We start from the raw sequence: 24,094 nt of genomic DNA, 5'->3' as shown, positions 1-24,094 counted from the left end.
GACTGTTGAACATAAAAAAGAATGTCATCCGCGTACGCCGCGTATTTGTGTTCCGTCGTGCCTATTTTAATTTCGTGAATGTTGGGGTCATTGCGTACCATCGCTAGGAAGGGTTCTAAGGAGAGAGCAAAGAGGAAAGGGGGCAACCCTGCCGGGTTCCATTATACAGGGAGAACGGTTCGCTCAGTGTACCATTAATTCTCAACTGTGCTGTAGGTGATTGGTAGAGTGCCAAAATTCTCGACAGCATGTTCGGACCCATGCCAAGGTGCAGTAATGTAGACATCAGGTACTCTCAGTCCACCCTGTCGAATGCTTTTTCAGCATCCGTGGGCAGGGAGCACCCGCGCACGTAAGAAATCAGGGACAGCGTTCTAAGAGAATTATCCCACGCTTCCCTACCTGGGATAAAACCAGTTTGGTCATTTGAGATCCATTGGGGAATCGGGTGCAGGAGTCTAAGCGCGATCGCTTTAGCGTATAATTTGGCATCAAAATTTAGTAACGAAATTGGGCGATAACTACCACACAAGCTCGGGTCCTTACCGGGTTTAGGGAGTATTGTGATGTGAGCATGAAGAGTTTCTGCACGGAAGTATATGGCAGTTCTGTGAATGTTGTGGAGTCAGATCTGAAAGACACGGCAAACGGATGTTCTTGTTGGTGCTTTCAGTAATTCAGTACTTTTGGGGTTTGGTGCTAGCAGCCAGAAATTGTTGACGCAGAGCTTTTAGTGCCAAATTGACCTACATAGCAAAGTATTGCACACTGATATTAGCTTTAGACATGGAGATCAGCATTGGCAGCCTTCATCTCTCTCTCAGGACAGGTATTCTTAAGTGCTAGTTCACACCAGACTCGGTTCCGTGCACTTTTTTTTTTTTTCTGCACAAAATGCATGCACAGTGTTTTCCATGTATTTCAATGGCTCTAGTTTACACCATGCAGTCGGTTTCATTCCCCGGAAACTGACTGCATGGTGTGAACTAGAGCTATTGGAATACATGGGAAAACACTGTGCATGCATTTTTAGTGTATGAAAAAAGCGCACAGAACTGAACGGAACTGCGTTTGGTGTGAACTGGTCCTTAATCTAATCCTTTCTAACTGTGTAAGCAAGTCACTTTATTAATAACAAACCATGTCCCCTGCCATTCCAGCACAGTAATGAAATGATTCATCAGTGATCCCCTTTACACCTAGGAATGACTATGCCATTCATTCCTAGAAGTAAAGGGGACCACTGATGAATCGTCATTATTGCTTATATAATTTTTGGTGGGGATTTCCTGAGACTTAAAAGTTTTATTTCCAAAATTGTTCTCCATGGTAAAAACATTAAGAAGGGCTGGATTAGACTGTAGATGGTGCTGACATTTGGTGGATAATCGGTAGATGGTGTTGTGATGTATAATGCAGTATTATGGACAGACTCTAGATGGCACTGTGATGAATACTGCAGTAATACGGATAGACTCCAGATGGTGATGTGGTGTCTTATGGATAGCCTTTAGATGGAGATGTTATGTTATGCAGTATTATGGCTGAACTGTAGATGGAGCTTTGACACATGATATTGAATCCTAGATAACCAGCATTTGCTTTACCCGTATCTTTCACTCCTGTACAGGATTCTGGGGACTCCCCATGACGGAAGGCAATTCTTCGACCCTACGTGCTGTCTGCTAGCATTTAACATGTATACATAAAGCAAAGATGACCTAACCAGGGTTGCCAACTTTCAGTGAATTCACAAACCGTTTGTAAAATCCGTAATTTTTTGCATCTGTCCATAAATGTCCATTATGGACGTGTAGTCTGTATGTCCGTTATGGACAGATGCAAAAATTAAGGATTTTACAAACTGTTAGTACATTTACTGACGGTTGGCAACCCTGGACCTAACATGCATTACCAACACCGTGGATCATAGAAGAGAACCAATAAAATAGACATTTCGGGGGGCCTTCAGTAAGGTGGCCAAAATGTTGCCTATTTTTTGGTTCACTTCTTTGCTCTATGATGTAGGTAATGCATGTTAAGAATACTGCGGTGGCTCAACGCGATTGGCACTGCGCTGACAAGCCATTCACCTCTGCAGCTAGAGGTTCGGATCCCGGTCTCAGCTACATGTGAATTGAGTTTGGTGGTCTCAGCCCGGCTCCCGGTGGGTGTGCTATGCGAGGTAAGCTTGCACTTAGTACGCCCACCCCCCTCCCACAAAAACCACCACACTTACACGCACTCGAAATTGGGTTAACATGCATGCACTTTGACCACACGGTCTCTAAAAAGAGAGGCGAAGGACTAACGGGGCTGGTTGAGCGGGCTAAATTCTCTCGCTCCCTTATAGGGAGTCCCTCTGCCCCGTTGGGCTTCAAAGCGGAGCAGGTAGGGCGGGCTGTGTGGGAGGACCCCCTCACACACCCGCCATTGCCACCCGGGGCATGGAGAAAGGTGGCAGTCTGGCTCCTCTCTCGAGTACACGCACAAAATACACTTTAAAAAAAAAAAAAGAATACTTTGCTTTGTGTACACTTTTGTATGGCAATATTCTGATATAGTAATGTCTCCTATAGATCTGCTTTTGTTGCCAGAATGTATACCGCTCCAGTTGACGTTAAAAAAGCTCCTGCCAGCAGCATCTTTGGAGCAGTGAAGGAGCGGTGTGTATACCGCTCCTGCCCATTGAAATCAATGGGCTGTGCGGCCGAACCGCCTGCAAAGCGCCGCTACAGCAGCGCTTTGCAGGTGGTTTTAACCCTTCTTCGGCCACTGGCAGGGGTTAAAAGCATCCTGCTAACGGCCAAAAACCTCCGCAAAAACGGCTGTAAAGCACCGCTAAAAATAGCGCTGCTTTACCGCCGACGCTGCCCCCGTCCCAGTGTGAAAGGGGCCTTAAAGAAGTCGTATGCAGGCCATGATGAAGTCACGCAGGAATGTTGGATACAAAGTCACGTGACTTTGAAGCTGCGTCAGTGTGAACAAGGGCTTAGAAAGGAATATGAAGCTTCACACGGAGGAAAAAAGTGTGAAAAAGTATTTCCAGAATAATATCACAATTCTTACTATACTGTAAATGATGGCCCTCTTTGTACCTTATTAGAACTATTTTGAAACGCCTCCTTCAATTGTTGGCTGTTTCTGGGAAGATTAATGCGAGACCTGGTGCTTCTTTTATTTGGGATTTACATACAGGTATACTTCTGGGTTCTGCAGAGCAAGGCTTGATACAGTGGAAAGATATCGATAGATACATAAATGTTTTTTTTTTTTCCGTTATGTATTATGGTCAGAAATGCATTATAGGGAACTTAGAAGTATTTGTGCCTAAGCAGAACCCTTTTTTTTTTTTTTCATCTTGTATTCTTCCTGAAAAAATAGGCAGTCCTTTTCCGTAGCCTCCTAGCTGTATATCTGCAGTGTGGGATCATCTAAGTCGCTGCTTCTTCCGACTGTCTCACTAGATTTGGAGTGAGATTTGGTAAAGTCACTCCTGTGCTTTTTGCTGGAGAGAAAGCTGTATGTAAGAACCTGCAGTGCAAGAATCTCCCTGCTTTTGGTTCATGCATTCTGTGGATCTGTACTTCCTTCACCTCTCTTGCTTCTTCAGAATTATCCCACCAGTCATGAGCTATCGGGTGGGTACCTCCTGACATGAGAAAGCAAAGCCATGCTTTTACCAAGGTCTTCAAACCGACACAATGGAAATGATGCACACATTGCATCTCTTCTGATGGAGATCCCTTTCCAAGAGATTGTATCATAGTCAATATAGGAGCTCTATATACTGTATCTACACCAAGCCCTGACCAAGACGGATTGTCCGGCCCCCAAAACATGTTAAATATTGCTGGTTTATCTACTGTTAATTCATACTCAAGAATACAGCTATATAGATACCTGATGTGATAGTGTCTCAACCTCTTTTTGCTCATTTTGATTTCTCAAGTCAGGTGGCAACCAATCTGTGTTCTAGCGTAGACTGTCGGTGGAGCTGTGGGCTCCTTTTTTACCATGTTTCTCCTGCCTCCTGCTGTTAAAAAAAATAAAAAAAATAAAAACAGGGAAAAAAGAGTTGTATAGAGCTCAGTAGATGAACCCTGAGACATGAGCCTGGGCAGTGACCCCCCCCTCCCCCACACTACCCCATCATATAGAGTTACTCAGCCCAAGGTATGATTTGTACAGTGAACAAGCCGTGGCTTCTGTGCCATCCATTCACCCCATATCACATGGAAATACTTTATCGTATGTGTGTGTGTGTGTGTGTGTGTATGTGGGGTGGGGTGGCACTGGATAGCTTCAGCTGCCATTGTTCCCTTGCAGGGGGGGTGGTCTCCCTCCAGACAAACCTGCCCTTAATCTGTCCATTGCTGTATGTGCTCCAATTTGGGAGACTCTCAGAATTATAGAGTTAGGACCACAGTACACTGAAGTGCCTTGACCTTGCCACTGTGGCTTACACATGTGTTTGCAAATGTGTGCAACTGAACGTCTTGTTTTTAATGTCAACTGTTAACAGGGTCAATTTGGTTTTGTTGCAGGCTAGCTGGCTAGTGTGCTGGGAATTTGTTTATTTTTGATGTGCATTGCCCTACCATGTGCTTCTTGCTACAAAGGCCAGTTATAGTTTGGGGTTGTTGCAATTTGCTTGTACCGTTGGCAAATTGATGTGGGGACATACTGGATACGTTCAGCTGCCATTGTGCCCTTGCTGGGTGGTCCTGTGCATCCCTGTATCTTTTTTGAGGAGGGGTGGGCTCCCTCCAAGCAAGCCTGCCCTTAAAGTGGTTGTAACCCACTGCACAAACAAGGAAAATCCTGCAAGACAAAGGCATAATGAGCTAGTATGTATAGCACCCTCACCTTGGATTGAAGTCCACGTACACTGGCTGGCGACATCGCTCCCTGGGTATTGCGGGCTCCGGTTCTGTGATTGGCCGAAGTTGGGATGACACCGCCGGACATGTGTGCGACTAAACAGGTTGGCTAGTAAGGCTAGATAGTTGTTTGGTCACTGTAACAATAGAAATGTTTGCTGCAAACTGTAGAAAGTATTTAACATAATAACTGTGAAGGATGGTGGTGGAACTATTATGGATTAGGAGTGCTTTGCTTCAGAGCCTGGGTGGCTTGAAGTTGAATCAACTGTACATTCTGCATCATACCAAAGTGTGCTTAATAAGAATGTGAGACCATCTGTACAAAAGTTGAATCTGAACCAGAAATAATGATCTGAAACACACTAGCAATTCACTAAGAAATGTCTCAAAAAAAATAAGAAATTGAGGGTTAGGTACTGCCCTAGTTAAAGCGTTGGTTTCATTTATTTTGAAATTGTGCAGGGAGCTTTTGCAACATATTTCCTGAAATGAAATTTCAGTTTGAAATTCATACAGGGGAGCCCACAAACATATTGCAAATGTTTCACTTGTCGCTGTCTTGAGACTGGTGGGCAGTTAAGGGGTTATTTCTTCTACATGACAATACCAGCTTTAGTTGCAAGGGTATCAAATCTGATACACCATTACATCTGGCATTTCTGTTGAATAAATGAGTGTAAAGACAATATTTTCCTCTGTTCTTATTCAAGTATATCACCTTTTATCTGTAGGCACTGTTTGAATAAAGATCTGATGTTCATGTGTTTATTAAATAAATGTTGAAAAACAAACATGTACTACATTTCAGCTCACCAGTTCTTGGATGTGGTAGCTGCATTTTTTATTTTTATTTTTTTTTGCTGTTTTTCTTTCTATATTTTCACTTTGTGATCAAGCCAGTAAGGCCTCATGCACACTAGATGGCTAAAAACTGCTGTAAAACACACACAGAGCAAAAAACTTGCATGTTTTAGTAGTGTTGGCCTAGTGTTAAGCTAAGTTTTTAGTAGCTGCAGCATTAAGGAATAGGGCCACCGGCATCCTTAACAGCCAGTGAATAGTTGGTTGTTAACTACTAGCCGACCAGCCACCGTCATTATACGGCGGCAGGTCGGCTCTCCTGGGCGAGAGCCCGTAGCTAAACGGCAGCTCTTTGAGCAGGCACTAGGAGCGCATGCGCGCCGCCGGAGGCACGCGTGTGCCCCCGACTCCCGTGCCCGGCGGGCTCGATCGCCGCCGGGTACCCGCGATTACTCGTTACAGAGCGGGGACCGGGAGCTGTGTGTGTAAACACACAGCTCTCGGTCCTGTCAGCGGGGGAAATGCTGATCTTCTGTTCATACAATGTATGAACAGAGGATCAGTGTTTCCCCTAGTGAGGCCACCCCCCCCCCACAGTAAGAACACACCCAGGGACATACTTAACCCCTTCCCCGCCCCCTAGTGTTAACCCCTTCCCTGCCAGTAGCATTTTTATAGTAATCCAATGCATTTTTATAGCACTGATCGCTATAAAAATGCCAATGGTCCCAAAAATGTGTCCGAAGTGTCCGCCATAATGTCGCAGTACCGAAAAAAATCGCTGATTGCCGCCATTATTAGTAAAAAAAATATATTAATAAAAATGCCATAAATACCCCCTATTTTGTAAACGCTATAACTTTTGCGCAAACCAATCAATAAACGCTTATTGCGTTTTTTTTTTTTTTTTTTTTTTAGAAAAATATGTAGAAGAATACGTATCGGCCTAAACTGAGGAAAAAAAAGTTTTTTTTTTATATATTTTTGGGGGATATTTATTACAGCAAAAAGTAAAAAATATTCATTTTTTTCAAAATTGTCGCTCTATTTTTGTTTATAGCGCAAAAACTAAAAACCGCAGAGGTGATCAAATACCACCAAAAGAAAGCTCTATTTGTGGGGAAAAAAGGACGTCAACTTTGTTTGGGAGCCACGACGCACGACCGCGCAATTGTCAGTTAAAGCGGCGCAGTCCCGAATCGCAAAAAGTGCTCTGGTCTTTGGGCAGCAATATGGTCCGGGGGTTAAGTGGTTAAGGAGTGGTCTGGGAATCCGACTGCTGTGTCCTTCACAACAGATGAGTCATCAGCTGTCAGCTTGTTTCCCCACTGACAGCTGAATGTAAACAAAAAGCTATTTCTGGCAATGTAAAAAAGAGGGAATGCTGGGTTGGTGACATCACAAGAGGGCAGTGCCACCTGACGATATCACCCTGATGGTATGCCCCTCTAGTTATTTAAAGCGGAGTTCCACCCTTTTTTCGTTTATTTTTAGTCCATAACTAGATCGCAGAGTGGCCTGATATGGTTTGGGGGTGAGGGGGGAGCTCACTCAACCGCCCCTCCCCACTGGCCTGCCAGGCTGCATGCTCGGATAAGAATCTGGTATGGATTGGGATTTTTCTAATTTTTGTATTGCCAGCAATTTCGTTTTTTTCTTCAGTTGTCAGCCGGGGAATCCTGCTGACAGCTAATGACTCATCAGTTAAAGGAGAAGTCCAGCCTGAGCTTTTTAGGCTGGGCTTCTCCTCTGGGTCACAGGAGTGCAATTCGTTTTCCACTTTTGAGATTCGTTTTCAACAGAGAGCAGTCCTACAAGTCGGGATCCACCAGCTGCCCTGATTGATGGCAGTCTCAGTGAGCCGCTGAGATGGCCACTCCCCGCCCCTCCACTGCTCAGCGCTCCAATGAGCGCCGATCAGTGGAGCAGAAGCCATGCTGACTGACAGTGGGAGGAGTGAGGACCGAGACATCGTGGTGTTCGGTGGTTCGGTTCTCAGTGCAGAGATGCGGGGGGACAGATGCAGCATCAGTCTATTGCTCGTTCCAACGAGGTAAGCCACAAAAAACAACAACCCATACTTCTCTTTTAATGATGTTGGCTGCCTCCGCTTAAAAAAATAATAAAATCTGCTAAATGCTGGACACCAGCGGTTAGCAGAGTTTGAGAGAGTTTAGTAGCGTTTAGGAGCTGTCAAAACGTTGCTGCTCCAGAATATGCTGGCCTTATGTTTTTTTTTTATGCCACTAAAAGCCTATGTGTGCATGGACACATGGCACAACATGGAGTTTTGATGCTGTAAAAAAAAAAAAAAAAAAAAGCGTCAGGCTGCCAAGTGTGGCAGTAAAAATGGCCTGTGTGCATTGGGACTAAGGGCCCTTTACACTGATGTACTTTTGATGCGGTTTTGTGCAGCTTAAAGCGGTTGTAAACCCATCGATGTAACACTTAAAAAAACTGTTAACATTCCCGGCATGCCGGGAATGCTAACTGCACATTGGTTGTGCTCTCAACCAAACTGTCAAACCATCCAATGGCTGGTGTCATAACTGATCACATGTGCAGCTTCATGGCAGTTGAAGATTGAACAAAGGCCAAGATGGCAGCTTCCTTGGCTGAAAAAGATAGGAGGGTTTACAACCGCTTTAAGGTCCCTTTCACACTGATGCACTTTTGATGTGTAAAACCTTATATTCCCAAAGGAAAAAAGTCCAGCTAAATTTGCAAGTGTAAAGCCAGCCATACATGATCGATATTTGGTGGTGGGGGGGGAGGCATCAAGCAACTTTCTTTCCTTCCACCCATGGTGGAAGGAAAGTAAAATTGATAAATATATATGGGCTGCCTAACACTACCCTCCGCCCAGATTGACGGTGCTGCCATCCAAAGGTGTCTGCTCTACTACTTCATCCAGTATGCAGATACCCTAAAGCAGGCCGTTCATTATACAATCTGCTTTCCTTCCACCACAGGTGGTGGAAGGAAAGAAGATTGCTTGATTCAGTGCTGATAGGGGAATGCCTCCCGCAGCGCTAATGTGCTCAGCCGGCAGGGAACACAGGGATCCTTCCCTGCCAGCAGAACTCAATGATTCACGTTGCCGGCTTATAACTTGTGGCACTAATTGTTTGGGAAACAATATCTTGGCTTGTTTACAACCAGGGTGCCCATATGTAGGTCAAAATTTGGCTGGTCCTTGCTGAACTGGCTGAATTTCAATCCATGAATTGCTGGCTTAAGACAAGACAAAGTGTTACTGGCAGGACCACCAGGTGAAAATAAAGGGAAAAAACAAATGCAGCTACCACAGCTAAGGATTGGTAGGCTGCAATTGATGATATATATTTATATAAAACAATTACTATAGAGTAAAAAGCATCAAACTGTTTCGAGTTCAACTTAAACAATTTAAATTGAAATTGACCCCAAAAAAATAGTATGCCCTTCTTCCCCTCTTTCTTTTTTTGGGGTGGGGTTTAAGGGTTATAAGGATATATTCTGGATTGTTTAATTTATCAGTGAATGTCTTGGATTCATAAACTGTACAATCAGATAAAGAGGCTGCTTTCTTTTATTTATTATTTTGGTGCTGCCGAGAATTTGATGATCACATGTGCCAAGAATGGCGAGTTCTTGGTAAAAAGGCTAGCGGGATTATTACTGTGTACTCCACCATTTCTAACATCCCTGGTGTTCAGTATTATAGCTATAGTGTTTTGCTAATCGCGCGGCTTAAGCTATTTATGTTAGTAATACCTTTTTAAGATATTGCAGAGAAACAGAATGGACTGTTCAGTCATAATGCGACTTTTTAATCTCTTCTTCTTTCCACAAAGTCTAAAAAAGATTTGGCGAATTGAATAATAATTTGATCCGTTAATCTTTTGAAGGTAGTAATTTTATTGTGCCCTCTCTGCTGTCTCTGCGGCACACAAATGAATAGTGCTTCATTATAGCAGACTGCATTTAATAACCATTATCCATTATCATGTAATTAAGACTCCCTGTAACGAATCATGAGGACAATGCAAAAATACATAGTACATTTCTTTAATGAACTGGAAAATGTTCATCTTGTTCTATTTAGTAATGAGTTGCTGAATAGTCATTAAAGCCACTGGAGAACAGGATGAGATGGATTCTAAAGACTGTCTTCAGCTTGTGCTTAATCTATTAGAATTAAAATTTCATCTTCTATTTTTATCAACAGCTGATTAAAAGTCATTCTGTTTGACCAAATTGATTAGAAGACCATATACAGGGGCAGCTGTTGTTTAATGAAAGTTTTTAATGAAACTGTACCAGGGAGACTGGTAATTATAGGCCTTATAAAAGCTGGAACTACTCAGCCAGCATAGAACGTTCATTGTGCGCCTGATGATTTAACGCAGTGTGGGGGTGGGGTGCCTGATATCAGCTTGCCCCTCAATATGCCACATAGCTCAGTGACTTCCATATAATGGTCAAGGCAGAAAGCTTCTTGTTTGCCCTTCAGACAGGTGATTAGGTGTGTAAGGGGAAACCTAGCCAACCATGTATGTGGTCTGGTCACGTCTCTGAGTTGATTGGTGTCTAGTCACCTCTACATTTTGGGTGATCAGGGATGAGAGGTGGTTAGTGTCTGGTCTTCTCTATGTACTAGGTAATGGGGGGGGGGTGCGGAGGTGAGGGGTCAGTTTGTGTCTGATCCCCACAATGTACTGGGTATTGAGGGGATAGAGGTGAATGGTGTCTGGTCTTCCCAATGTAATAGGTGGTGAGAGGTGACTGTTGCGTGGACTCTATGTACTGGGGTATGAGGGGATTGATATTGGGTGTCTTTATACCGGGTGATGAAGGGTTACAGGTGAGTGGTGTCTGGTCTGATCTATGTACCTGTTGATGAAGAGTGAGAAGTGATTGGTATCTGGCTTCTTCTATGTACCGGCTGATAAAGGGTGAGAGGTGATTAGTGTTGGGTCTCTTCTATGTACTGGCTGATGAAAGAGGTGGATAGTGTAGGGTCCATTCTATGTTATTGGTGATGAAGAGTGAGAGATGAGTGATGTCTGGTCTGTTCCGTGTTCCAGGTGATGGGGGTGGTGAGAGGGGCTTGGTGTCTGGTCTATTCCATGTTCTGGGGCCCCCTACTGACCTGGTGGCTCTTGGACAGTGCGAAAGTGCATAGTTGTCAACATTTCAAAAATATTTTTAAGGGACACTTTTTTTACAAGTGCTATATTTAGAGTAGCTGAGTTCCTCTATACATCACAGTAGAAATTACAAAATTAAATAAGTACTAATAATGGGCAGAACAAATGAGGACTAAGAAGATTTCCTTTAGTTGAACTAACAAGTGTGTCCATTCTAGAGCTGGTAATAAGGATATTCAGTATAATTTTAAAGAACTGTTTTTGTGGGTAAGAGGCGTAGGAGAGGAGTAGGGACGGTATAAATTTGGGAAGTATGTGCAGGTGATGGAGAGGAGTGTGGAGGGTATGACAGAGGGTGGTATGTACCAGATAGGAGTTTATACGGTATGATACTGAGCAGTATGTACACTAAATGAGTGTGGAGGGTAAGACAGTGAGCAGTAGGTACAGGAGAAGAGCGTGGAGGGTATGACAGTAGGCAGTATGTACAGGAGAGATGTGTGGAGGGTGTTACACACGCCATGATCGTTAGAGCGAGAGCAATAATTCTAGCACTAGACCTCTGTAACTCTAAACATGTAACCTGTAAAAATAAATTAAAGCATCGCTTAGGACAGTGGTCATCAACCCTGTCCTCAGGGCCCACTAACAGGCCAGATTTGCAAGATAACTGAAATACGTCACAGGTGATATGATTTGCTGCTCAGTGATTGCAGTATTCTAGTCTGTATCTCCCCAAGGTAATACATAAAACCTGGCATGTTAGTGGGCTCTTTAGTGTTTATATATATATAAAATCTCTAAATGTTTGAGGGTTCTGAGTAATTTTCTAGCAAAAAACAAATGATGATTTTTACATGTAGGAGAGAAGTGTCATCTTGAGGAAGGGGCCTGGAGCTGCAGCTCCAATAGCCCCTATGTTAATCCGGCCCTGGTCCTAACCTGTTAATAGAATGAAAGAACCTAATGTCTCAACCTTGGGAGATAAACTCCTCTATATTCGAGAACTGAAGGGATTCTTCCTATATACTGATGGCCTTGCAGGATAAATGTCATTTTTGCATGTGCGCGCTATAATCTGTTTTGTACTGTCTTTGGTTTTATAGCAGCACCATCTTTGGTGTAGGGTCTCTTCCATTTTCAGGGTGATGAGAAAAGAGGTGAGAGGTATGTCTGTATGTACTGGGTGATGAGTGAGAAGGGATTGGTGTCTTATCTGTTCTGTGTACCAGGTGATGAGCGGTGATTGGTGTCTGGTTTCCTCTGTGTTTGGGTGATGTTAAGAGATTAGTGTGTGAACGCTTCCATGTTTCTTTCCGGTGATGAAGAGTGAGAGGTGAGTGATGTAGGATCTCCTTTGTGTTTTGGGTGATGAGAGATGATTAGTGTTTGGTCTTTTCTTTGTTCCGAGTGATGAAGTGTGAGAAGTGATTGTTTATAGGGTTTCTTCCATGTATTAGGTGATGATGGTTGGGAGGTGAATGGTATTTGGTCTCTTCTACATACCAGATCAAGAGGGACGAAAGGTCATTGGTGACTCATTTTATCCAAGTACCAAGTTAAGAGGAGTGAGAAGTGATTGGGGACTGGCTTCTTATTTGTGTCCTGGTTGATGAGGAGTGAGAGATGATTTAAGTAGGGCCTCTTCCAATTTTCCTGGTGATGAGGAAACAGATGATTGGTGTATGATCTCTTGCTTGTAATGTCATGAGAGGTGTGTTGTGTGTACTGGGTGATGAGGAGTGAGAAGTGATTGGTGTCTGATCTTTTCTATGTACTAGGTGATGAGGAGTAATTGGTGTTTTGGTCTCCTCTGTGTTCCGGGTGATGGTAAGTGATTGGTGTCTGGTCTCTTCCATGTTTTGGGTGATGAAGTGGTGTAGGGTCTTGTTCATGTTTGGATGATAAGTCATAGCTGACTGATATCTGGTCTCCATTGTGTTCTGGGTGATGAGGGGTGAGCTCACTCGTGTTTGGTCTCTTCCATGTTCTGAGTGAAGAGGGGCTTTTGATCTTTGACTCCATGTATGCATCAGGTGAGGTGGATAAAGGGGGGGGGGGGAATATTTTACAACAGCGTATTATTTGGTTTGTTATCTGCAATATTTACATAATTTCTGAAACAATCCATCTTCCTTCCTTTTTTTTTTCTTTTTTTTTTTTTCTGAACATTCTTAGTATCTGGGGTGTCAGTTGCTAACTTAGGGGTAGGCAACCTGTGGCGCTCCAGCTGTTGTGGAACACCGTTTCCCATGGGGCATTGCAAGGTTGGCAGTTACAATTACTCCCAGAGGCATGATGGGGGGTTGGCAGTTACAATTACTCCCAGAGGCATGATGGGGTTGGCAGTTACAATTACTCCCAGAGGCATGATGGGGCTTGTAGTTCCTAACAGCTGGAGTGCCACAGGTTGCCTACCCCTGTGCTAACTGATAGTAGTGATGGTGGCAGTCTAATGATTTTGAATGTATGTACCAGTTTTGGGCATTATGTTCCATCTCTGTGATGAGACCAAATATTTTGGGCTATAAATCAATCACAGTATTCCACTTTTACAGATATTGTATTTTGCTGGTTTTGCTTCTATACAAAAAAAAGCCTTTTCAAGTGGAGAAAACAACACAACAGCAAAAAACAATGACCCAATCTTAAGGAAATGCCTTCTACTGTTTTCCTTCAAAATATAAAAATAATGAACTTCAGCTGACCAAGGATGTGCTTAATAAAAAGGAAACTTTGGAGAGAAAAAGAGGGGATATAACTGATCTTGTTTATAAATAGTTGAACCATATTAGGGAAATGGATTTCGCCTTTTAAAATGGCGTAACATAAAAAAACTGGGGAAAACAGCTTTTGGATTTTTCCAATAAATATAAAGGAGTAAAATTGGGGAAGACACTACCAAAGTAACATTCTGTTTTTTCCCTTTTTTTAGCAAAATGAAATTAACCAATCTGTGTAGATGTTCTAAATCTGAGGACACAAAACCAGCCACCGCTGCTGACTGATGCCTTGATAAAGCTCTCTGTCCATCTCATTGCAGGTTCTGATTTCATCAAAACTTCCACTGGGAAGGAATCTGTAAATGCTACTTACCCTGTCGCCCTAGTCATGGTTCGAGCAATTCGGGATTATTACTGGAAGACTGGCATAAAGGTAAATCGGAGGGGGGGGGGGGGGGGCGTGGGTTCATACTGTTTTTTTAAGCTTTGTCCCCCCCCCCCCAGTTTTAAAACTGGGGGATAGCGATAGTCCTGTCACACAGGTGTACTCTAGTACTACAGACGGGGAAGAGACTATGGCGGAGACCAAGAAGATGACTTCCAGTCTTGTCCCTCAGGAGGGGGATGGTCATCTGGTTCCTCAGAAGGGGAATGTGGGTCTAGTACCTTAGGAGCCAGGTGGCCACATGACTCCCCCCCCCCCCCCCTCAGGAGGGTAATGGCAGTCTGGTCTCTCAGGAGGGTAATGGCAGTCTGGTCTCTCAGGAGGGTAATGGCAGTCTGGTCTCTCAGGAGGGTAATGGCAGTCTGGTCTCTCAGGAGGGTAATGGCAGTCTGGTCTCTCAGGAGGGTAATGGCAGTCTGGTCTCTCAGGAGGGTAATGGCAGTCTGGTCTCTCAGGAGGGTAATGGCAGTCTGGTCTCTCAGGAGGGTAATGGCAGTCTGGTCTCTCAGGAGGGTTATGATGGTCTAGTCACTCTGGAAGGGAATGTAGGGCCAGTTACTCAGGAGGGGAATGGCAGTCTGGCCACTCAAGAAAGGGTAGTAGGCGTGTAAGGGCTCATTCACACTTGCTCAAAATACTGACCCTTATCAAACGCTCTTATAGCGTTAATGCACGTGAATAGGTGCAGGAGATGAGCTTTTAATGAGCATTAAAAACGCCCCCTTAAACTCCCTATGTACGTTTGCAGTGAAGTTGACAAGCTCCTTTGGCTTGTTAAATCTGCACCATAAGTGCTTACAATAGCTGGTTGCTAAGGAGCAGGCCGGGAAGACCGGAGAAATGGTCCTGCGTGGGGCTCTTGCTCATCCCCCCCCCCCTTTCCTAACTGCTGGGCTGCATGCTTGGATAAGGGTCTGGACTGGGGGGACCCTTTGTGTGTTTTTTTTTTTTTTTCTTTCTTTCAGCTGTCAGCAGGGAAGCTTGCTGACAGCCGATGACTAATGACTTGGTTGTTAAGGACGTGGCGGCCGGCTTCCCGGCCTGCTTCTTAGCAACCAGCTAACATTTCCATTCTACTAATGCGCCACAACCGCCCTGCAAATACGCCACAACCGTATGCACACAGGATGGAATAGTCCTGTTATACAGAGTAGTGAGTGTACTTTTACACAGTAGGGGGATGGTGTTAGAGTGAGGGTAGATGGCAAATGCCACATAAGATGAGTGTGATGGTGTTGTCAGGTATGAGGGAAGGCAGGTATGGTGGTCCTTTCACTTGGAGGGAGGGGCTACATTTGTGTAAGATGGGGTTGGAGGTTGTGTCAGATACAGTATGAGGAAAATGATGGTCTGGTTGTTTTGTTATTTTATTTGAGGCTTATTATGTCTTCTGTTAGGTAGGGTTTAAACCCGCTGGAGGCATTCGTAGTGCGAAGGAGGCTTTGGTATGGCTGTCTCTGATCAAGGAAGAGCTGGGCGATGTGTGGCTAATGCCAGAACTTTTCCGTATTGGAGCCAGTACACTGCTGTCGGATATTGAAAGACAGGTACAGTAGAGCGCTGAACGAGTTGTTTGACCTCCACACGTGATCGTTGATCCCAACTCAAATCAGAATTATCATGATTTTTATTTGTCTTTAGTCTAAAGCAAAAGTGTTCATTAAAATGTAATTGTTTATAGTACTTATTATTATTATTAACATGGCTGTTTTGACTTTTTTGGGACAGATCTACCATCACGTGACAGGCAGGTACGCAGCGCACCATGACCTCCCAATGGCTTGAGTGGCCGAGATGCAGCAGATATTGGCAGAAGAGCAGAAAAGCTGAAGGAAGAAATTAGAGACTTAATGAATACCTCATAAAAAATATTTATCCTCAGGACTTAATTGGACTATTCTTGGATGGCCCCTCCCTCCTGTTTTTGCCACTCTCCCCACCCGGGCAGTGAGAGAGGCAGTAGAGTCTTTCAGAGATTGTCTTGTCTACATTCCTTTACACTGAAGCATAGGGTACTCTTCCCCACCTTCATTCTTATGAGAAGTCATTCCCTCTTTTTTCGCCTTCATTCTAAAGAGACTGGGCTTCCCTGTGCCTTTGCTCTAAAGAGATGGCGCTCCTTTCTGCCATCGCTCTGAGAGAGCGCTGCCTGTGCTCAGGCTTAAGCTCCCACACAGAGAGGGGTGTGACTGAGGTGATAAACAACCTTGAATTGGAAATGAACTGTGATGATTCCCATCATGTTGGAATGACAGCCCCCATCAATGCGGTTTCCAAGAAAAACTGCCATCGGCTGTTTTCCACTGTGGTGTTCATGTGATGTACAGCATGCAGTAAGGGCTTCCTTCTTAATTTGTGAGCTTATAAAGACGTTTAGCACTTGTAACTGTTGTAATTTTAAATCTGAACATTAATCGGTAAACTGATTTTCTCCTACCTCTTCTGATCTATCCTGATATTATTATATCTTCAGCAGAATGTCTCATATAGCATATGCAATAAACTGTAACTTGTAGCAGTTTCACTAATCCAAATACATTTCGTGCATTGATTTTGTCAGTAAAATTACTTCCAACACATTTCCTGTGTAATATGCAGTGGGGTTTATTTACTAAAACTGGTGCAAACTCTGGTGCAGATCTGCATAGAAATTGATCAGCTACCAGGTTTTATTGTCAAAGCTTAAAGGAGTTGTAAAGGAAACATTTTTATTTTTTTTGCTCAAATGACTGTTTACAGGGTATAGAAACATAATAGTTAACTGATTCCTTTTAAAAAGATTAAAAATAGATAAACAATCGTATAATGTACCTTTAGTTTCAGTCTAATTTTGCATGTTATGCTGCCTCTGTGCTCTACAGAGCCATAGAGCAGTGTTGGGTTTGAAAACGAAACTAGAAGCTCCCAGTACTGTGGTCCAAAGGAAACTGACAACCAGGAAGTATCCAGAACAGAGCCGAGTTACAGCAACATCAGAGCAAAAACAAACAATGAGGACATGAAACCAGGACTGCAGTAAGGTAAAGGAAGCTATTTAGCTAAAAAAAAAATCATTTGGTGACCCTTTAATTTGAACAAGCTGAAGTTAGAAGCTGATTGGCTTCCATTGACGGCTGCACAAGATTTAATACTCCCTCTAGTTTTAGGCTCCATTCACACCTTAACGTTCTGGATCGCAGACAGAATTGCAGTGATTATGCCCATGATTCCAGAATTGCGGCAGAGTGTGTTTGCGATGCCATTCTTTCTTAATGGCACTCCAAATGCGGGGGAGGGGGGGCAATTTTGCCACAATTGTCAAGCAACAAATCGTGCTACAATTGTGGCAAAAATCACGACCGCAAACACTCCTGGCTCTGTGCATACTTGTGGTACATGAGCTTCTTTTGGAGCGGAGGGAGGCCCATTCAAATGGATGGTGTGAATGTCGCCTTAGTAAATCAACCCCAGTATGTTCGGTATGTTGTGTGCCTGCTTTGTGGATGTGTCATATAAGATGAGTGTGTTACATTGATATGGTACACATGGTTTATGCAAGTGTGTCATAGTATGTGATGAGTGCAGTATATGAGTATGTACGCTTATACAGTATACTGAGGGTTGGAATGTTGTATACTGTGACTGCGGTACATTGGGGAGTTATATATTGTGGGTGTGGTACATTTGGGTATTAAATACTGTGGGTGTGGTACCTTGGGGGGGTGTGTGTGTTTGTGTATATTTTATTCTGTGGGTTCAGTATGTTGGGATGTTTTATGCTGTGGGTGCGGTAAGTTGAGATGTTCTATACGGTGGTTACAGTATATCGCCATGTTATATGCTGTGGGTGTGGTACCTCAGGATGTTAAACACTGTGGGTGCAGTATATTTTGGATGTTTAAAACAGTTAGGTACTACACCCACAGTATATAAACACTGTGTGTATGGTATGTCAGGATGTAATACACTATGGGTTTTGTACCTTGGGATGTTATACACTGTGGGTGTGGTATGTCAGGATGTTGTGCACTGTGTGTGCAGTACACCCATATTATGGTGTTTTGTGTTCAGCCTGTCCCTTCTGATTTGGTATATAAAGCAATGGATGCATGTACAATTCCTAACTTGTTCTGGCATGGGCTGCTATTATTTCCACACATTTATGGTAAATATTAGTAAAGTAAAACGACTGAGTAGCAATATATAATTTTTATTCAATGCTCACTTGGTGATCCCCAGATTTACAGGGCCTACTGAGTCTGCTGAGCATTCAGTGTATTTCTCCCAGAAGACCTTTACCAGAAAGCCTCCATTGCTTAGCCATCTTCCCACATGCAGAGAGAATGGATTGGAAACGAGGACGACGACACCCAAGGTTACTGTACAAGACAGAGGAACAAAAAGTGATGGGAAGGGGGTAGGTGCACAAATATAATCCTTCATACAAAGGGAATCTTGAGGTCCTTTTATTTTGGGATGGCTGACCACTGTCCGCAGACACTGATCCTGTTTTTTTGAGTTGATCATCAGCTTTATGTATGTCTATGATGGTAGAGTGTAGAATGAGTTTGGAAGAGTCCTGTAAGAGATACAAGATTGAATCACTGTGCACGTTTACAACTTCTGTTCGCAGCAGGGCGTTTATTTTCCATTTGTTAAAGATATAGTCCATTTACCAGAAGTTAAATTAATTTTAACTTTTGGATTGCATATATTGGGAGGTTATTATACAAAGAACAATATTTATAGTCGGCTCATCAGATAGTATTATTTTTAGCCCCTCGTGGAGTTCTTTAGGTTGTTTGCATGCAAAAATACAACCCTTGTAAACCACTACAGCAGGAGTAGGCAAACTGGGGCTCTCCAGCTGTTGTGGAACTATATTTCCCATGAGGCATTGCAAGGCTGGCAGTTACAATTACTCCCAGAGTTGTGGCTGGGGGGAATTGGGTTTATGGCTGTTTCAGGGTTGGGGGAGGTTGGATCAGGGTTTCTAGCGCAAGTTAGGGTTAGGCTGTATCTACTGATTGTGGTACAATTCAGTTGTACCTTTTTGGTTTTTAAGGTTGTGTATGGATGGGTTAGTGTTAATGAGAGGTTTCAGCTCAGATTAGGGTCATGCTGTGCATAAGGGGTTGGGGTAAAATTAATTTATAGGACCTGGTTCTCACGGCCCACTACAGGTGAGAACAGTACTCCAAAACCTGGACACTTTGGAACATTATTGTGTTCTCGGAAGAGGGTCAGGCCCTCGGGAAGCGACACTGCCACCTAAAGAGCGCAAACGCTCCTGTCATACTCCTATTCTGCGAACGACTCAATGAGGTATGAGAGAACGTAGATATTCTGTGGATCCATGTTCGTGGACTCATGGAGCGACACTGTATATACCCGCCAAATATACAATAACACCTTCATAGGACAAGGGATTGCATACTAGGTCTACTAAAAGTATGTACCAAGAAGATTAGGCCAAATGTACAATCTAAAATGGCACAATATACCCATCATTAATCTATCCTCCTGTATTATTACGAATTGTAATGAGCTGTATCACCACCTATGACTATGTACCGTATATACTTGAGTATAAGCTGAGTTTTTCAGCACTTTTTTTTTTTTTGTGCTGAAAATGCCCCCCTTCGGCTCGAATCGAATTCTGGGAACCGGTACCGGCCGGTCGTAGGTCTACTGGACCTGAAACTTGGCACACATGTAGCCCCATTCTTTCCCTATAAGTGTGCAAAGTTTGTTGTCTGGGGGACCTACAGCCGGGGAGCACCAATTTTTTTTTTTTTTTTCCAAAGCCGGCACCCCTTCCATAGACTCCCATTTTAAACGTCAGCCTAGTCATGGGCACAGTGAGGCATGCAGATGGACACCCTAGGCTTATACTTGAGTCAATACGTCCCATTTTTTTTGTGGTAAAATTAGGTGCCTCGGCTTATACTCGAGTATATATGGTATTATGACTGTTTCTATGCTTACTCTCTGTACTTCATGGTGTTGTCCCTGTGGTACTTCTCTCTGTTTAAATAAAACAATTCAATAAAAAATTAATTTGTTGCTGGGAGATTAAGATTATCGCTGGGTTGGGTTAGGTCAGGTAAAGGTTTCAGGCTCAGATTAGGGTTAGGCTGTGCGCAGGAGTCAGGTGTGAGATTCAGGTGTGGTTAGAGGCAAGTTAAGGGAATTTTTGTTCAGATTAGGGATCAGTTGTGCACATGGGGGAGATCCAGTTGTAGTTGGTGGGGAATTGGGATTATGGCTGGGTTAAAGCGGAGGTTCACCCTTTAAAACATTTTTTGACATCATACAAAGTCACGCCATCCTACCGACACAATGCCGGTGTTTTTTTTTTTTTGTCAGCACATACCTCTTAATCCCGATTTTCACCTCACGGCGATCCCGCGGGAGTGGGCGTTCCCAAGCACTGCCTGTGATTGACAGGCTTCCGAACGGCGCATACTGCGCGTCACAGCTTTCGAACGTTGGTGCGCAGGTGCCGTATAGAGCCGCACCGACGTTCGGGTTTTTTCGGCAACCTGTGACGCACAGTATGCGCCGTTCGGAAGCCTGTCAATCACAGGCAGTGCTTGGGAACGCCCACTCCCGCGGGATTGCCGTGCGGTGAAAATCGGGATTAAGAGGTATGTGCTGACAAAAAAAAAACACCGGCATTGTGTCGGTAGGATGGCGCGAACCTCCGCTTTAAGAATATATTTCACCTTTCAAATAGTGGTACGCTGTGTATAAGGGTTGGGGTTGAAATTCAGATGTGGTTGGAGGTTAGGTTTATGGCTGAATTTTGGTAAACTAGAGGTTTAAAACTAGGTTTAGATTTGGGTTAGGGAAACATTTTATGCTCAGATTAGGGTTTGACTGTGCATTGGCATCCTGAGTGAGATTCAGTTGTCGTTGGGGGATTAGGGTTAAGGCCGAGTTGGGTTTGGAAGAGGTTTAAGGGTCAGATTACAATTAGGCAGTGCATAGGAGTCAGGGATAGGATTCAGTTGTGGTTGGGGGGAATTAGAATTATATTTGTATTGAATGAATGAATGAATGAAAAATTTATATAGCGCGGCACATGCGAACTGAATCGCCTCTGGGCGCTGGTTGTTTGTGTCTCATGCCATCAGAAAAGCAGAGTCTTGATCTGCCTTCTGAACGACAGGTGGTTTTGCTCCAACCGAATGCTGGTTGGTAAAGCATTCCAAAGCCTGGGGCCCTGGAAAGCAAACCTTCTTTCTCCTTTAGATTTGTATTTGGTTTTAGGAACCATGACCAATTTTTGGTCGGTGGAACGCAGAATGCGGTTGCAATTGTGCGGTTTAATCTTGTCGCATAGATATCTAGGAGCCTTCCCATGGATGCACTTATGTGTCAGGCAGAGTGCTTTGAATGCAATTCTGTCTTTCACTGGCAACCAGTGAAGGGATCTCAGTGAAGGTGAGATTGATTCCCAAGATTTTTTCCCAGTCACAAGTCTTGCGGCCGTATTCTGTACGACTTGAAGACGAGCGATTTGGTACTTGGGGAGCCCGAGGTAAAGGGCATTTGCATAGTCCAGTCTGGAATTTACGATTGTTCCCACCACGACTGCTACGTCTTCTTTGGGGATAAATGGAATGAGTCTGCGTAGTAGGCGCATCAAATGGTGCGATCCGCTGACTACTGACCCTATTTGTGCGTCCATTGTCATGAAGGTGTCAAACGTGACTCCCAGACTTTTGACTTTGGAGCTAGGGGCGATTATTTGTATTCATGTAAAGATGGATAAAACCCTATTAAACTCGCTGTTGCCTAGAAGCCTGCAAGGCCTTTATATACTTATCAAGTCGAATCTAAGCAGAGAAGCTCCACCCTGTAACATCTCCATACAGAAAATGATGTATTCTGCAAAGTGTTTTCCGGTACAGAAGATGTTCTGAACATTGTTCTCGGCAACGGGCGATACAAAGGTTCAGTCACATTGATGTTCGGCAATCTCTTTCTTGCTCTTTAATGAATGTTGTTCTAAAGAAAACAAACGTGTTTCATGTTGTTCCTTTATGGATACAATGTTTTCTTGCAGTCACAGAACATTGCGAAGCTGATGAGTTCCTACATAATTCAGTTTGCGGAGAGCTGTCCCCGCTGGGAGAAACTCCGACTGGCTACTGTTACTAGGCACTCGGCATATACATCTGGCTCTTAATTGTAAACAAAGTATATTTATCTCTCCTCTTAGTGCCGGGTGGCAGCGGTGACACGCCGGCGATTCTGAGGCGCTCCATGAGCACAATAACAAGGTACGCCGGGCAGATTGCTCCGGCTTTGTTTTTCTTTCTGAGAAGACTCCTTTGTTTAATAATGTATTTCTAGAAGAGAAGCAGAAATCTTCTTTCATGTCTCCTCTGTCCCAGCGCTGACACAGGAGCTCACGTTGGCTAATTGCCAGCCGGAGAGTGCAGCGTTCAACTTTGTAACATCAGGTGCAGAAAAACGAGCCTTTCGCCTGATAAATATTTCAGCTTCCAAACAAGAGAAAGCGAACGGATCCGCCGGGAAAGACTGAATGATATTTTCTACTAATAGCCAATAGGCTGAAGCGGATCACAGGCCTGTCTTCTCTAACTGAGGCTTTTGGGCTCCCTCCTCTAGTGTCTACCTCCATAAGAATACTCTCATACCCCCTCCTCCAGTGTCTACTCTCACATGAATCTTCTTATACCCACTCTTCTGGAGTCTATATCCATGAGAATATTTTTATACCCCTTCCTCCTTTTGTCTTTTTCCATATTTATTTTCTTACCCCCCCCCCCCCCCTCTTCTGGTATCTACCCCCCATTTAAGTTTTCTCGTACCCTCTTCTCTGGTGTTTACCCCCATAAAAATCTTCTCATACCCCCTTGTAGCAAGGTCTCAGGCCTCCTTCAGTCTGAGAACCTCCAGGGCCATATATAGCTCACATCCTTCTGTATATGGTGGGTGTCATGCAAGGTAGATTCATTGGGCGCCAGACACTTCTTGAATGCAAAGTGATTTTTTTTCTCTTATCAGAACTTTGGGAGCGAGGGTTAGGGCCAGGGCACTCTTAGATAGTTGCAAGGTTTAATTAGCAGACCCCCAGACTTCAACAGGAGGACAGCCATGCAGGGAAAGGCATCCAGCAAGACGCCACATCTGCAAGTGTAGGAATGCTGTCTCTTATGGCAACAGTCTTTAACAGTTTCTAACACAAAGTGTAACGATTCCTTCAATTTCACTACAATCACTTCTTGAAGTTCTTCAGCCCACTGAGCTCCCAGTCTCTCTCGCACTAGACTAAATAATTCACTGCTACTGAATCCCATGAGCTCCTCCAATCGTCACTGTAGTATCTTCCTCAAGCGTCAAGTCCACTTGTCTGCTGGGTCCCTAGCTTGGCACTCAAGATACTTCTCAAGCTTCACCCCACTGGCCTGCTCTGTCTCTGGCTTGACACACATGGCTTCTCTGCAAGCATCACCTCTGCTGGCTGGGTCCCTGGCTTGATACCCACTAAAGTTTCCAGATTCTTCACCGTCCCAGTTGGTGAGAATTCTGCTCCAGTACTTGCTTCAGCTACTCGCTGTGGCCCTTGGTAATAAGGTGGATGGTCCCTTAGTGGCAACAGCTTCCCATCTACCTCCAACCACGACAGGTTCTCCAGCTGGCAGAACCGTCGCTTCTGGTTGGACTCAAAGCCGCAATTATCTCTGGTAATGCACTAGTTGTGTGCGCCTTCCATTTCTGTTTTTCTTGTAGTTCCTTTCGGATTACCCCATCTGAGGAAGGCAGCATTCACCTAGCTTTGGGATACCATTCACACTACCATTTTATCGAATATCTGTTACGCCACACCTTGGAAGACCTATTAGCGCTGGAAGTGACTGTGTTTTCTGATGCTCACATGCCAATTCTAGGGGCTTTTGGCTGTGGACTTGAGTCAGCATGGGCACTCTGACCAGTCTGCACTGTCCCAAACACAGAAAACTGCAATTCACTGTGTGTTCAGACACTTTCCTTTCAAAAGCAGCATTAACCTTTTTTAGTAATTTGACCTCTTCTATTGGATCAAACTGCAGGGTCCAGCCTTCTCTTCACATTTGCATCGATGAGCCTTGA

At 44.0% G+C, this 24,094-nt stretch overlaps 1 protein-coding gene across 1 annotated transcript in view; it reads left to right on the top strand.

The window, feature by feature from the left end:
* The window catches only part of DERA (deoxyribose-phosphate aldolase), a 33,557-nt gene extending 16,991 nt beyond the window's left edge, over nt 1-16,566 (top strand). The window contains exons 7-9 of the mRNA XM_040345503.1: nt 13,863-13,975; nt 15,385-15,534; nt 15,716-16,566. Of these exons, the coding sequence (XP_040201437.1) occupies nt 13,863-13,975; nt 15,385-15,534; nt 15,716-15,772 (320 nt within the window). The 3' untranslated portion in view covers nt 15,773-16,566. The remainder of the gene's footprint in view (nt 1-13,862; nt 13,976-15,384; nt 15,535-15,715) is intronic.
* The last annotated feature ends 7,528 nt before the right edge of the window (nt 16,567-24,094 follow it).

The sequence above is a fragment of the Rana temporaria genome, chromosome 3 (genome assembly GCF_905171775.1).
Source record: "Rana temporaria chromosome 3, aRanTem1.1, whole genome shotgun sequence".
NCBI lineage: Eukaryota > Metazoa > Chordata > Amphibia > Anura > Ranidae > Rana > Rana temporaria.
This window is presented reverse-complemented; position numbering and strand designations above follow the sequence as displayed.